This window comes from Chiloscyllium punctatum, chromosome 3, assembly GCF_047496795.1.
Source record: "Chiloscyllium punctatum isolate Juve2018m chromosome 3, sChiPun1.3, whole genome shotgun sequence".
NCBI classification, from domain to species: Eukaryota; Metazoa; Chordata; class Chondrichthyes; order Orectolobiformes; family Hemiscylliidae; genus Chiloscyllium; species Chiloscyllium punctatum.
In genome coordinates, this window is record NC_092741.1 from 120333093 (window position 1) to 120347606 (window position 14514).

The following is a 14514-nucleotide window of genomic DNA, read 5'->3' on the forward strand; positions in this document are numbered from 1 at the left end:
AGCATTGTGGGCCAGCATGTTCTTGTTCCTGAAGGGCAAGGCTAGCAGGAGTAGGGATACTGGATGACTAGAAATATTGAGGCTCTGGTCAAGAAAAAGGAGGCGGCCTGTGTCAGGTGTAGACAGCTGGAATCAAGTGAATACCTTGAGGTGTAGAACACATTTCAGAAGGAAATCAGGAAGGCTAAAAGAGGATTTGAAGTAGCTGTGGCAGATAAGGTAAAGGGGAATCCAAAGAGATTCTACGTATATTAATAGCAAAACAGTAACTAGGGAGAGAATAGGGCCCCTTAAAGATCAATAAGACTATCCATGTGTGGAACCACAGGAGATAGGAGAAGTCCTAAACAAATATTTCACGTCCGCATTTACCATGGAGAAAGACATAGAAGCTATGGAACTTGGGGATGTAAATGTGATGTCTTTTAAAAAAAAAGAGTCCACATTACAGAAGGATGTGCTGGAGGACTTAAAACTCAAAGGTAGATAAATCCCCAGTAGCTGAACAAGTATATCCCAGGACATTGTAAGAAGCTAGGGAAGAAATTGCAGAGCCCCTAATAGAGAATTTGTATAATCAGCATCCATTGGTAAGGTGCTGGAAGATTGGAGGATAGCTAATATTGTGCTATTATTCAAAAAAAAGGTTCAAGGAAAAGCCATCACGCCTAACGTCAGTGGTGGGTAATATGTTGAAGACAATTCAACATGAGAGACAGGACCTATGTGCATTTGGGAAGGCAAGGACTGATTAGAGAAAGCCAGCACAGGTTTATGAAAGCCAACAAATTTAATTGAGTTTTTTTTGAAGAGATGACCGAGAAGATACATGAAGGCAACCCATTAGACATATGCTACATGAACTTTAGCAAGACAATATTCCGCATGGTAGACTGGTTACCTAAGGTTATATCACATGGAATCCAGGGACAGCTAGCCAATTGGATACAAGATTGGCTCAATGGTAAGAGACAGAGGGTGGTGGTAGAAGATTGTTGTTCAGACTGGAGGCCTGTGACCAGCTGTGTGCCGCAAGAATCAGTTCTGGGTTCACTGTCGTTTGCATATAAATGATTTGGATAAGAGTAAAGGAGACATCATTAATAAGTTTGCAAATGACACCAAACTTGGTGGTATAGTGAACAGTGAAGAAGGTTATGTAAGAATACACTAGGATCTTGATTGACTGGGTCAAGGAATGGTAGATGGATTTTAATTCAGATAAGTAAGTGCTGCATTTTGGTAAGACAAACTGGGACATGACGTACATTGATAATGGTACAGCTCTGGGTAGTGTTATCAAACAGAGTGACCTTGGGTGCAGGTACAAATATCCTTGAAAGTGGCATCACAGGTAGATAGGATGGTAAAAAGGCATTTGGTATGCTTACCCTCATCAGTCACATCATTGAGTCCAGGAATTGGAACATCATGTTACAGCTATATATGCCCTTGGTAAGGCCACATTTGGAGTACTGCATGTAATTCTGGTCTCCCTGCTATAGCAAGGGATGTTAATAAACTAGAAAGGGTGCAAAAACATTTTGCAATGATGTTACAGAGACTGAAATGTTTGAGTTATAAGGAGAGGCTGAACAGGCTAGGACTGTTTTCCCCAACAACATAGGAGGCTGAGGGGTGACATTATAGAGATTTATAAAATCATGAGGGGCATAGATGTGGTAAATAGCCAAGATCTTTCCCGTGGTAGGGGATTCCAAAACTAGAGGGCATAGGTTTAAGGTGAGAGAGGAAAGATTCAAAAGTGAACTAAGGGGCAACTTTTTCCACACAGAGGGTGGTACATATATAGAACAAGCTGCAGGAAGAAGTGATACAGGTGGATACAATTACAACATTTAAAAGACATTTGAACAGGTACATGGATAGGAAAGGCTTAGAGGGATATGGGCCTAGTTCAGTTTAGGAAACTTGGTTGGTATAGTCAAGTTGAGCCAAAGGGCCTGTTTCTATACTGTGTGAATGTATCAATAAGAACACTGGAATAAAGAACCCTTTTCCTTTAAACAAGTATGTTGCCTTTTACATTTCAGAATATATTTTAATAGGATGGTGGGATGTTTTGCCTCCAACTTGTAGACTTGGCTTTCCTTACTCAGTGGTGGGTGTATGCTGTTGCCAAGGTCACTTATTGATGCGGACTCTTCCTGGAAATGTTTTCAAAATCTTCATCGTAATGATCGATTTGAACACCTTCCCTTTGATAGGTATGGAGCTAACCAGCCAACAGTTTCCACTTTTCAGCTTCACTTCCTTCTTGAGTAGAGGTACTATAGTATTTGTGATTTTCCAGCCTGATGGAACCTTTCCAGCATGTAACAGGTTTCGGAAAATAGACACCGACACATTAGTGACCTCATGTGTTGGTGTCTATTTTCCAAAACTTGAAGTTTCTGTAATTTTGGAAAACTTTGAAAACCCTGAAGTTCATCACATCCCAGATTTAGTAACCTGTCATTCCATTAGTTTGCTCAGTACCATTTCCCTTGTGATTATTTCACCAAATTGTTTTCCTTTAACCTCTTGATTTGTTGGTATTACTAGAATTTCCTTTAAATCTATAGTGAGGTCAGAAGAAAAATATTTATAATTCTTTATGGTATACTATTAACTGCTAATTCTCACTAGCCAGGGATCACCACACACTTTAGAAAGCTATAGAAAATCTTGCAATGTTTTTATATTTCTAAATAGCTCCCTCATACCTGAATTTATTGGTTCTGATTAACCTTTTTGTCATTTTCTGCCATTCTTCATAGTCTGACTAGGCATCTGACCTACACAATTATTATTTTCCTCTTCCCCCCTACTTGATACTGCTCTTAAACCACTTTAACCACAAATAGTGGGTCCACCTTTAGATTTTTTTTCTTTAATTGTCATAATATGCTGATTCTGAAATATATCCTTAAATATCTGTCTCTGCTTCTCTACCGATCTCCTAGCTTAATACCCATCCCAGTTCAGTTCAGCTGGCTAAGCATTCTTGCCCATATAAATATTCTTAAAAAGTTTAAAATGCTAGTAAGCAAGCCACATTTCTCCCTTTCAAAATGGATGTAAAATCATTTTATGATCACTGCTAGCCAGAGGCTCCTTTACTCGGAGGTCATTAATTAATCCTGGCACATTAACATGATGTCAAATATAATATAACCTGCCCTCACCCCCTTAATAAATTTAAAACCCTCTATTGTTTTGTAGTTATGTCGTTTGCAACATCAGTCCTAGTATGGTTTGGGTGTAGACTGTCCTAACATACAGATTGTGCTTTTAGTATTGCCGGTGCTCCACTTCTCCCTTCCAGTCCCAATCTGTATCATTTCCCATATTAATACTCTCTTGTCTTGACTGTTTGATTTTCAATATGTTAAAATTGATCCTTTGTATCTCAACTAGTTTAAAGCCTTCTCTACTTCTGCAATTATATGTCATTATCATGAACTGATGCCCACTTCTCCCATACCAGTCTTTAAGCTACCAATTCACGTTTCAATCTTACTCATCCAATGCTAATTTGTACGTTGTTAGGTAAGCACTCTTCAAAAAAAGTCTGACTCTGACTTAAGAGTTGGACAGTTTCAAATTGCTGATCTCAATAGCTAACCTATAAAGGTTTAACATAAAAATCTTAACCCAACTTCTGGTCACTATACAAGTGAATCACCAGTTCCTCCCAAATCATCATAGTAAGAGAACAGGAATTCCTTTAGTAAACTTGTCCTTATAGATGCAACTGACTGCCTAAAAGTTAAGACTTTCAAACGTAGCGATGCAGATCTTAAGGTTAACATAAAATTTCACTATATTACTTATTCTTCATGCGTATGCTTTACCACAAGATTAATAATTAACTTGATTTGGAATAGATCTACAAAAAAAAAAGTGAAGATGTATGTAAATGGGAGTTTTGCTTCAATCTATATCACATTATTTGTGACATCAGTTTACATTAGTTAAAAGCCACTACTGGGTTTGACTTTCAAAATGTACTAAGTACAGACCAATTAACTCATCCTTCAAAAGCTCCTTGATAAAGTGAACCTTTCTGCTAATTAACCCAAACAACCAGAAAAGTTCACCTTGCCTTGTAATCTGTTAAAGTATGTGATAGAGAACTCCTAAATTCCACTAATTAAAGAAAAAAAAAATCAATTTATTATTTAACTCTAAAAGTGAACATTAACCAACAACTATACAAAGATTGGTGGAGTTGTGGATAGTGAGGAGGGCTGTTGTCAACTGCAAAGGGACTTAGATATGATGCAGAGCTGGGCTGAGGAGTTCAACTCTGTCAAGTGTGAGGTTGTCCATTTTGGAAGGACAAATAAGAATGCGGAATACAGGGTTAACGGTAGGGTTCTTAGTAAGGTGGAGGAGCAGAGGGATCTTGAGGTCTATGTTCATAGATCTTTGAAAGTTGCCATTCAGGTAGATAGAGCTTGTAAGAAGGCCTATGGTGTATTAGCGTTCATTAGCAGAGGGATTGAATTCAAGAGTTGTGAGGTGATGTTGCAGCTGTATAGGACCTTGGTAAGGCCACATTTGGAGTACTGTGTGCAGTTTTGGTCGCCTCATTTTAGGAAAGATGTGGAAGCAGAGGGTACAGAGGAGATTTACCAGGACGTTGCCTGGAATGGAGAATAGGTCGTACAAGGATAGGTTGAGAGTGCTAGGCCTTTTCTCATTGGAACGACAAAAGATGAGGGGTGACTTGATAGAGGTTTATAAGATGATCAGGGGAATAGATAGACAGTCAGAGACTTTTTCCCCGGGTACAACAGAGTGTTACAAGGGGACATAAATTTAAGGTGAAGGGTGGAAGGTATGGGGGGGATGTCAGGGGTAGGTTCTTTACCCAGAGAGTGGTGGGGGCATGGAATGCACTTCCTGTGGGAGTGGCAGAGTCAGAATCATCGGTGACCTTTAGGCGGCAATTGGATAGGTACATGGATAGGTGCTTAAGCTAGGACAAATGTTCGGCACAACATTGTGGGCCGAAGAGCCTGTTCTGTGCTGTATTGTTCTATGTTTTAACTATTTACAAATCTAAGTCCCCTTTTTCTTAAATGATTATCTGCCTCTAACTCTATAACAATATACGATTCCAATAAAAAAGGTTATTTAAGTTACATCAAATTAATTTCAAAACCGCACAGCAACTGTTGTGGTTGGTGTCTTGTCTTCCTCTGGCTGTAGATCTCCCTGGGTCATCTATCTTTCACTGCAAAGATGTTTCATATGAAAAAGGTACCTTTGATACAGAGTGTGTTGCTGGCAGTTACTCTGACGTTGGCAGTTGGTCTTTCTGTCTAACTGTTAAAATGTCTGCTTCTTTATAGCCCCAGCATTGGATTGTCTCATCAGTTCAATGTTGGCAAAACAACAAATTCAAAATAGATTGATATTTGGTATCCTGGGGCATAATTTAAACTGATTGCTATTTTCACAACAATTCGAATTGAACCAACCAAAACCCAGGTATTTGTTTCATAGCCAAATGTTACATATTTTCAATTTTCCCAGTACACTCAGGCTACTAGACAGTCACATGACAGGTGCCTGCAAGCTCTCTGTGCAAAACAGCCTTCACCTTCATAACAAAAGTAATGACAATTTTTCTACGAGAGTGGGGCAGATTAACCAATTTGGAGAAAGATTTGCCTAACAGTTAGACAGAAAGACCAACTGCCAACATCAGAGTAACTGCCAGCAACACACTCTGTATCAAAGGTACCTTTTTCATATGAAACATCTTTGCAGTGAAAGATAGATGACCCAGGGAGATCTACAGCTACAGAAGTAATAACATCTGTGAAGCATCTGGAGATGCTTTACTTCATTAAAAGGTTTTATATAAGCTCCAAGCTAGGGGTTCTTGTGATGTAGTGGTAGCAACTGTACTTCTGAGCAAGTCGTTCCAGAAGTGTCTCAACAGATGTCTGACCAGTTTGATTAAAAATATCTGTAAATGCAAGTTGATCATTCTTGCAGCTAATTGTATAAAATCTTCAAACAGCAAATTAATTTAAACACAATATGAATCTATAATTTTATAGCTGAAACAATATATAACAATTGATTCATTTGTTGTATTTGATCATGAAGTAATGAAACTGGGAGTTTTTTTTTAAAATACCACAAGGAAAATAAAGAAGAAAAAGGCATTTGGCATGCTTGCCTTCATTACTCAGTCCTTTGAGTATCTGAGTTGGGACGTTATGTTGAGGTTTTACAGGACATTGGTGAAGCCTCTAAGACCATAAGAAATAGGAGTGGAAGGAAGGCCATTCGGCCCATCGAGTCCACTCCACCATTTAATCATGGCTGGTGGTCATTTCAACTCCACTTACCTGCACTCTCCCCATAGCCCTTAATTCCTTGTGAGATCAAGAATTGATCAATTCTGCCTTGAAGACATTTAACGCCCCAGTCTCCACTGCACTCTGTGGCAATGAATTCCACAGGTCCACTACTCTCTGGCTGAAGAAATGTCTGCTCATTTCCATTCTAAATTGACCCCTTCTAATTCTAAGGCTGTGCCTATGGGTCCTAGTCTCCCTGCCTAATGGAAACAACTTCCCAGCTTCCACTTATAGAATGCTATGTCTAGTTCTGGTTGCCCAGTTATAGGAAGGATATTATTAAGCTGGAGAGGATGCAAAAGAGATTTACCAGGATATTGCCAGGTATGAAAGGTTTAAGTTAAAAGCAAAGGCTGGAACTTTTTTCACTGGAGCGGAGGAAGTCGACAGATGACCTGATAGAAGTTTATAAAACAATGAGAGGTATAGATAGAGAAAAGACAACTACCGTCAACTCTAAGATAGGGAATTTCAAGACAAGGAGATTCATAAGGTGAGAGAAGGGAGATTTAAAAATCATCCTCAGGAAATGGTGGATGCAGGTACAATTATGATGTCTAAAATACATTTGGATGGATACATGAATAGGAAACGTTTGGAGGGATATGGGCTACGAACAGGCACATGGGATCAGTTCAGTTTGGGATTATGTTCGGCATGGACTGGTTCGACTGAAGGGTCTCTTTCTATGCTGTATAACTCTATGAAGGTTGGAATTAGAAGGGCAAGAAAAGACACTAGTTAAGTAATGGAATTGTTCAGCATTCTAACTAAACTACCACTACAAAAAAAAGGCACTGGGTGAAAATTGTTTACTGCCTGTTTACAGGACTGAAATGGCTGGCAGGTTCCAAGAACATACCAGAAGCTGACCTAAATTGGGCCTTGGATCTTACCTTAACCACAGCAAGCTCCATGGGTAGCCAGCCAGCCAGACAGCTATATAGGATCAATACAGGCTAACTGCCTCCCTGAAAATGACCCAGATATAACATCTGGAACGGAAGTGGTGGATAGTTTCAGGAAAATGGGGTCATTGTACAGGATGGCATAGAATTAAGTTTGAAAAGATTTACATATATTTTAGTGCCAGTATCTTAAGGATTGTGAGTTGGATTACATTGGCAAAGAAACAAAGCAGAAAAGGCTGATACTTACTTCTCTCCAATTAATCAATAGGCTATATGATCTCTTAATTACATTAATAAGATGCCCAACATCTATTGTAGCAACCACCAAGAGCATTTAATATCACTTGGTTCAATATAAGGATGATGTTATGGAGCACAGGACATGACATAGCAAAATTGATTCATTTCGATTGTTTCCTTGGAAAGTCTCAATGTGGTCTGAAATATTTTGGTACAATTAGTTACAGATGCAGGCTGACATGAAAGCATGTTTATGCTTTTTTGCACTTCAGACTTTACTGCAATAACTACATGCTATAAGCTTGATAATGCATTGCCTACTTGAGGTTCTGTTGACTGTACTGTTATTTTTACCATTTAATGCCATCACTCCCTATAATAGCAATAATCATTATAGAATTTTAAAACATTTGCTGGATGCATATTAAGCTTTGTGTCACATATTTTGGGGTTTTTGCCAAGTGTGTTTTTTTTGAAAAAAAAGAATTGTGTTATATTCTAGTCACTGGCTGTCAAAGTGTTTTTCAAGGAAGTCATGGGAACAGGATTAGCTCCTTCACAGCTCCTAAAATCTGACTATTAAGGAAACATTCTGTTTCCTCTTCCTTGGATCCAGAGAATTGTGGAATAAATCAATTTCCGCGCTTTGAACTCTACTCATCGTTATTTTGCCAATTCAGTTAACTCTGTGTCTCTAAAACCTTCCTGTTTCTATCTACAGCCTGAGTCTTATAACTTAGTTTTATTTGTAAACTTGCCAAGCCAAGGCCCAATAGATTCCTAAGAAAGACCCTATATCCCACCAGGGAGATTTAACAATACACCTAGTATGTCACCTCACCTTTGTGTGGCTTAGTAGTACAACAAGCTAAACAGATCACATATTAAATCTTAAATCCTAATTCTATCTTTTCAACTCAACAAACATAAATACTTCATGACATTGTTTTTGAGCTGTTTTGATTACATACACATTAAAATGAAATTTAGTTTCCAAAATCTATATTTTATTCGAGTAGACTTTAAGGCAGATCTTACTATTTTTGTTAGTTTCATTCATCAATTTTGGGATGGCATGGTGGCACAGTGGTTGGCACTGCTGCCTCACAGCGCCAGAGACTGGGGTTCAATTCCCGCCTCAGGCGACTGACCATGTGGAGTTTGCACATTCTCCCTGTGCCTGCGTGGGTTTCCTCCGGGTACTCCGGTTTCCTCCCACAGTCCAAAAAAGTGCAGGTTAGGTGAATTGGCCATGCTAAATTGCCCATAGTATTAGGTGCCGGGGTAAATGTAGGGGAATGGGTCTGGGTGGGTGCACTTCGGCGGGTCGGTGTGGATTTGTTGGGCCTAAGGGCCTGTTTCCACACTAAGTTTTCATAATGGCAAAACATTAACATTCCAGACAAAATAAATTTGAACAAAAGTAAGACATTTTCGAAATGATTTCAAATGTTCACAAGATGCTAAAATTACTGTAGAGTACTAATTAGGAATATTAATTCTTGGGAAATTAAAGTATGTATCTGCATTACACAATAACCAAAAATTTTACAAGAATTTACTGAACACAAGGATCCAATTTTTTTAAGTAGCGTGAACAAGTTGCATCTAGTATGACTAATGGAATAAAGTGGTATTTGTTTCAGTTCACATCTCAAATTCACCAAGCATTCGTTATCACTATTATGCCCTTTACCACCGTTCTGCAGAGGTTGTTGCCTGTGCAGCATATAGAATGCACTGCAATAACTTGTCAAAACTACTTCAGCAGCACATTAAGAACCTGTAACTTTCAACTTCTAGTAGGAGATTAGTGGATGGTGCATTGGAACACTATCATCATCAAGTTGTACTCGATCTTGACTGGACACACACATTGCTTATCTTTCACGGTTGCTGTTATTTTGGGAATTCCCGCATATAGAAACTCCTGAGCTACACAAGCTGTAGCATCTTAGTATGTTGGCCCACTATCATTTCAGTTAATCACACTCCAAATTTCCCTCTTCCATCCTGAAAAAGCATGGAATCAATCAGAAATGTCATCCTACATTTTCTTCAGGAAGTTAGATACATTATCCTACCTCCTTTTTATCACATCAGCTTCGTTTAAAAGAAAATGTTGACATAGTCAAAGAAATCACATGGTTTCAGTAAACAAAGGATTTAATTTTTTTGCAAGTTTTACAAGCTAGCAGTTCATTTCATAATTAACAATTTATTTTATAATATCAAACATAGTAAATACCAACTCTATCTTATGTGCATGCTGTATAACTCTTTGCTATGCAGCTATCAAAGGGCATTTTAAAATATACTGTCAGAAAAAGAAAACAGACAGGTGCTTACCGTTTGGAAAAGCCATTAAAGCACCACGGTATTGATTTATTTCCAAGCACTGAATACATGTGACACAGCATTATGTGAATGCAGCTTCAAAGAGAAAAGTACCCAAACTGAACACCATCAGGAAGGAATATCCAGAAGTGAAAATTCATTGGTTTATAAAACTGGTTCATTGATTTATTTTTCATTCAAATATTAAAATTTAGATTGACTGAAAAAAATGAGGATGTAATGGTCACTGATGTAATGAAACTGCTTCAAAAGTGAAGTTTAAGAAAATATATATGAAGATGGACCATAATTCAAACCAATTCAAGTGTTTGACATCTTGGGTTAAAATTATGTAAAATTCTAGATATTGGTTAACATGTTCAAAAATGTTTTGCAACTATTTTTAGAACAATATATCACAAATAATTAATCCTTCAGATGCTTCAAATTGTAACTAAGTTCAGGAATAAAATCCTATTCAGTTTCTCGCTCTAATACTTAGTGTCTCACCATAAACAACAACATTGGTCTGGTAATAAGCATTTCCAGTGGCAGATGGCTGTAGTTGCAGCCAATTCGCTGCAGATGTTGGAGGCACACTAATGGATTTTAAACAAAAAGTTGAAGATTTAAAATGAATTTTAATAAAATGGAAATAGAATGGAAAATGGTCAAGGAAAAGCAAAAAAAGAGAAAAACAGAAGAGTCAAATGGAGTGTGAATGTTTCCATTGTTCTCAACTGGAGGAATGTCTTTTTTTTCACAGCTTGTGGCAAGTGGCAAGTGCCTGCCGCTAAAAGATACTCTGGATTTAAATCTAAAATGCTTATATTTTCTCTCCAGTTAGTTAATTAAATTACTATATTGGTGAAATCAGGTAAATCAGCACTTTCCTCATGGATATCAATACTGCAGTTTTCTTGTTCTAATCTCACCATACATTTTATGCGAATTATCCCAAAATTCCAATCAACAAAAATAGAGGAACTGCAGCCTGTGACTAGCAGATAAATTATAATTGACAAATTAAGAGCATTTCAATTATTTCAGGCACATCTGTGCCACAACTTCACTCCATTTTCATTACTGCTTCAACCATGGCTTTCTTCACTTGAAATGAGTACTTCCAAGAGACAGATAATGCAGCGCAAAGCCTCTGAATTCAAGGTCCAGTCTTGTAAGAGATTTTTTTGTTGCTGAATTCCCATCTTTGAATCACAAGCAGCAGTTATTGTAATTCTTCGTCCACTCATCTGGTAACATTCTTAAGGTAAGCCTTATATCTCAACAGATACGGACAAGGAAGAAAGAAATGTCAAGCTTCTTTTGAACTGTGTTCTGAAGGTTTATTTAATTCAACTTTAACTCCCTTTTCACCTGCAGCCACAACAAAGTAAAATTTAAAAACAATTAATATTTGTACCAGAGCAGAATGTTCCAAAAAGCATAAATAGTATATATGATTTAAATTTGTTCTCCTTGTTTGTAACTACTGATGCCCACAAGACCCACTTCCTTATTCAGGCAGAAGCAGATGGCAACCTCCGTCTTGCAGAACTGTTTGGTGATTGGCTGGAAAGAGTAACATGTCTACAAGATCTCTTCTCAACACAGAAGCATATTTTAACCTACAAATTGTTCCAACAAGTAACCCATTTAAAACCATATCCTTTTCATCAAACGATAAGAGTTTCCAACAACTGACAAGTTTTCTGGTGGTCATTACACTCTTAATGCTAGATTTGTTATTGAATTCAAATTTCACCACCTACCAGAATATTACCTAGGTCTCTGGCTTACAAGTCCAGAGATAATTCCACCAGGCTGTTGCCTCACTTAAAGGGCAGTACCTTGGCTGCAGACAGAAAGGTGAGAGATCAAGGATCCCTGACATCTGATACTTACTGTAGTCAAAGAATCATTGCTTGTGAGCAATGAGCAATACTTAGTCATAACATCTTTCATCCTCAGGATGACTGAACAGACTAGCAAGAATAAGTATGGTTAGTAAGTTTGCAGATAACACCAAAATTGGTGGAATAATAGTTAGTGAAGAAGGTTATCTAAGACTACAAAGGGATCTTGATCAATTGGGTCAATGGACTGAGCAGTGGCAGATGGAATTTAATTTAGATAAATGTGAAGTATTGCATTTTGGTAAAACAAACAAGAGCAGGATTTATACAATTAATGGTAGGACCCTGGAGAGTATTGTTGAATCAAGAGACATATGGGTTCAGGTACATAGTTCTTTGAAAATTGCATCACAGGTCGACAGGGTGGTAAAGACAACATTTAACATACTTGCCTTCATTGTTCAGACCATTGGACATTGGAATTGTGACGTCATGTTGCGGTTGTACAGGATGTTGGTGAGGCCACTTTTGGAATACTGTGAACAGTTCTGGTTGCTCTGCTTTGGAAGCATATTACTAAATTTGAGAAGGCGTAGAAAAGATTTACCATGATGTTACCAGGAACTGGAGGGATAAAGTTATAAGGAGAGGCTGGGGCTTAGGAGGTTGAGGGGTGACCTTAGAGGTTTATAAAATCATGAAGAGTATAGATAAGGGGAATATCAGAGGTCTTTTCCCTAGGGTGGTGAGTTCAAAACTAGGAATATTTTTAAGCTGAGGAGAAAGATTTAAAAGGGATCTGAGGGGCAGTTTTCTCTACATAGAGGATGACTCATATGTGGAATGAATCGCTAGTGGAAGTGGTAGATCCAGTAACAACATTTAAGAGGTATTTGGATGGGTACATGAGTAGGAAAGGCTTAGAGAACTACAAGACTGAACACAGGAAAGTGGGACTAGTTTTTAGAATGGACAAATTGGACCAAAGGGTCTATGTCTATGCTATATGCCTCAATTACTGATTGCTTTAATTGAACTTCCACAACACAATGTTTATTTCATAAAATGAGTTCTATGTTCATTGAACACAATGTAAAGAGAAACAAAGCAGACATACAGTTTACAGAGAAATGGACTGTTCCAGATGTACAAATGGAAATGCATTTGACCAATTTGATAACTGACAGCAGAACCAGCTTTAATAATATCTTGCATTAAGCAAGCTCACGGAAAAGAACAGAAGCTGTTTAGTGAATCTGGCACATTTATTAGTGATGCAGATTTTCAAGACAAATAATTAACAAGAATATTAAAGCTTGACTGCACTGTTGGTAAAAGGGATGTTCACTTAAGAAGTTGAAGCTACCAGAATCTCCACTGAAATACTGAGCACTGTACCGAAATACAATTAAATGTGTCAGATTCAATGCAAGAGATAGGTTTCCCTTCAGGTGTCCTGTTATTCTGGCACCTTCCAAATGCTAGAAAGAATATATGAAAGCACTAAATAAGATCAGCAGCTGATGTCATCTGAAGATTCTTGGTTCATTTTCTCTGTACATTGTATATATAACTTTTAAAATAATTTGTTCATGAGATATGGGCATCATTGGCTTGGCACGTGTTTATGACCTATTCGCAAATATCTTTAAAATATGGGAAAGTGGAAACACTGCTTGCAAAACTGATTGAATTCATTCACAATCATAATCTGAAGAAAACAGATGCCAACAATATGGAGGTTAAAAACTCAAATTTTATAATTTTGATATAATTGGGTTGATTAGACCATCATTTGCAGGCCAATAAGTTAAAAATGTCCACTTGGACTCTCTCAGAAAAAGAAATGGAGCTAGCAATTTTATTGCTCAAGTAATAGCAACAGAGCAAAGTTAATTTGATACTGATGGAACATCGTAGGATAGAAAACTATTGGTTTAGATGCAGTCACAGGTTAATTAGTATATTAGTTCAATACGAAGCATAGCAACAATGCGAAGTGGAGGAATAAAGGCAAATTTGTTCTGAACTGCCAATAACTAGGATGTTACAAATGTCAACAGACCTAACCAAAGCTCCTTGCTCCTAAATACCATACAGTTGCCCTTACAGGAAACTATCACAATCAGGGAAGATAGGATTAGTTTAATATCCTGTTTACAATGTCAATGTCAACACACAGATGATAATCAATTGAACAGCAATACCAAAGACCTTGCCAATGACACTGTAGAAATGATCACCTCAGAGATCGAGGAGGAAGAATATAAGAGATCACTAACCAGCCACAAAAATTGGCTTTATGTATCACTGCTCCAACTTTGTAACATCCTAGTTATTGGCAGTTCAGAATAAATGTGCCCTTATTCCTCCACTTTGCAATATAGGCACTGATCCCTGGGGCTTATCACTCAGTGCAGCTTGCTAGCCTGAAGTGATTCATTTATCCAGGTCTTCTGCTTTAGGGTAGCTAATCAATCCTTCACCCATGTTAGTTCCCCTTACACCTCTCATTTTATGCAGTGACCTTCGAAAGCTGGCACCTTATCAAATATTTATTGGAAATCCAACAATGCCATTTATGCAGGTCCCCCTTTATCTGACTGGTATATTACTTCCACAAAGAACTTAGTCAACCAATGACTTCTCTTTTATATTATGATTTGCTAAATGTCTTGTTAATATATGTTCAGTAATTGATTCCAGCATTTTACTGATGACAGATAATAGGCTACCTGGTCTATAGTTTGCTGCTTTCGGTCTTCCTCCTTTTTTGAATACAAG

General features: G+C 37.8%; 1 protein-coding gene across 1 annotated transcript in view; it reads right to left on the reverse strand.

Moving 5' to 3' along the window:
* Positions 1-9720: 9720 nt before the first annotated feature.
* The window catches only part of egln1a (egl-9 family hypoxia-inducible factor 1a), a 100555-nt gene continuing 95761 nt past the window's right edge, over positions 9721-14514 (reverse strand). The window contains exon 5 of the mRNA XM_072559594.1: positions 9721-11251. Within this exon, the coding sequence (XP_072415695.1) occupies positions 11190-11251 (62 nt within the window). The 3' untranslated portion in view covers positions 9721-11189. The remainder of the gene's footprint in view (positions 11252-14514) is intronic.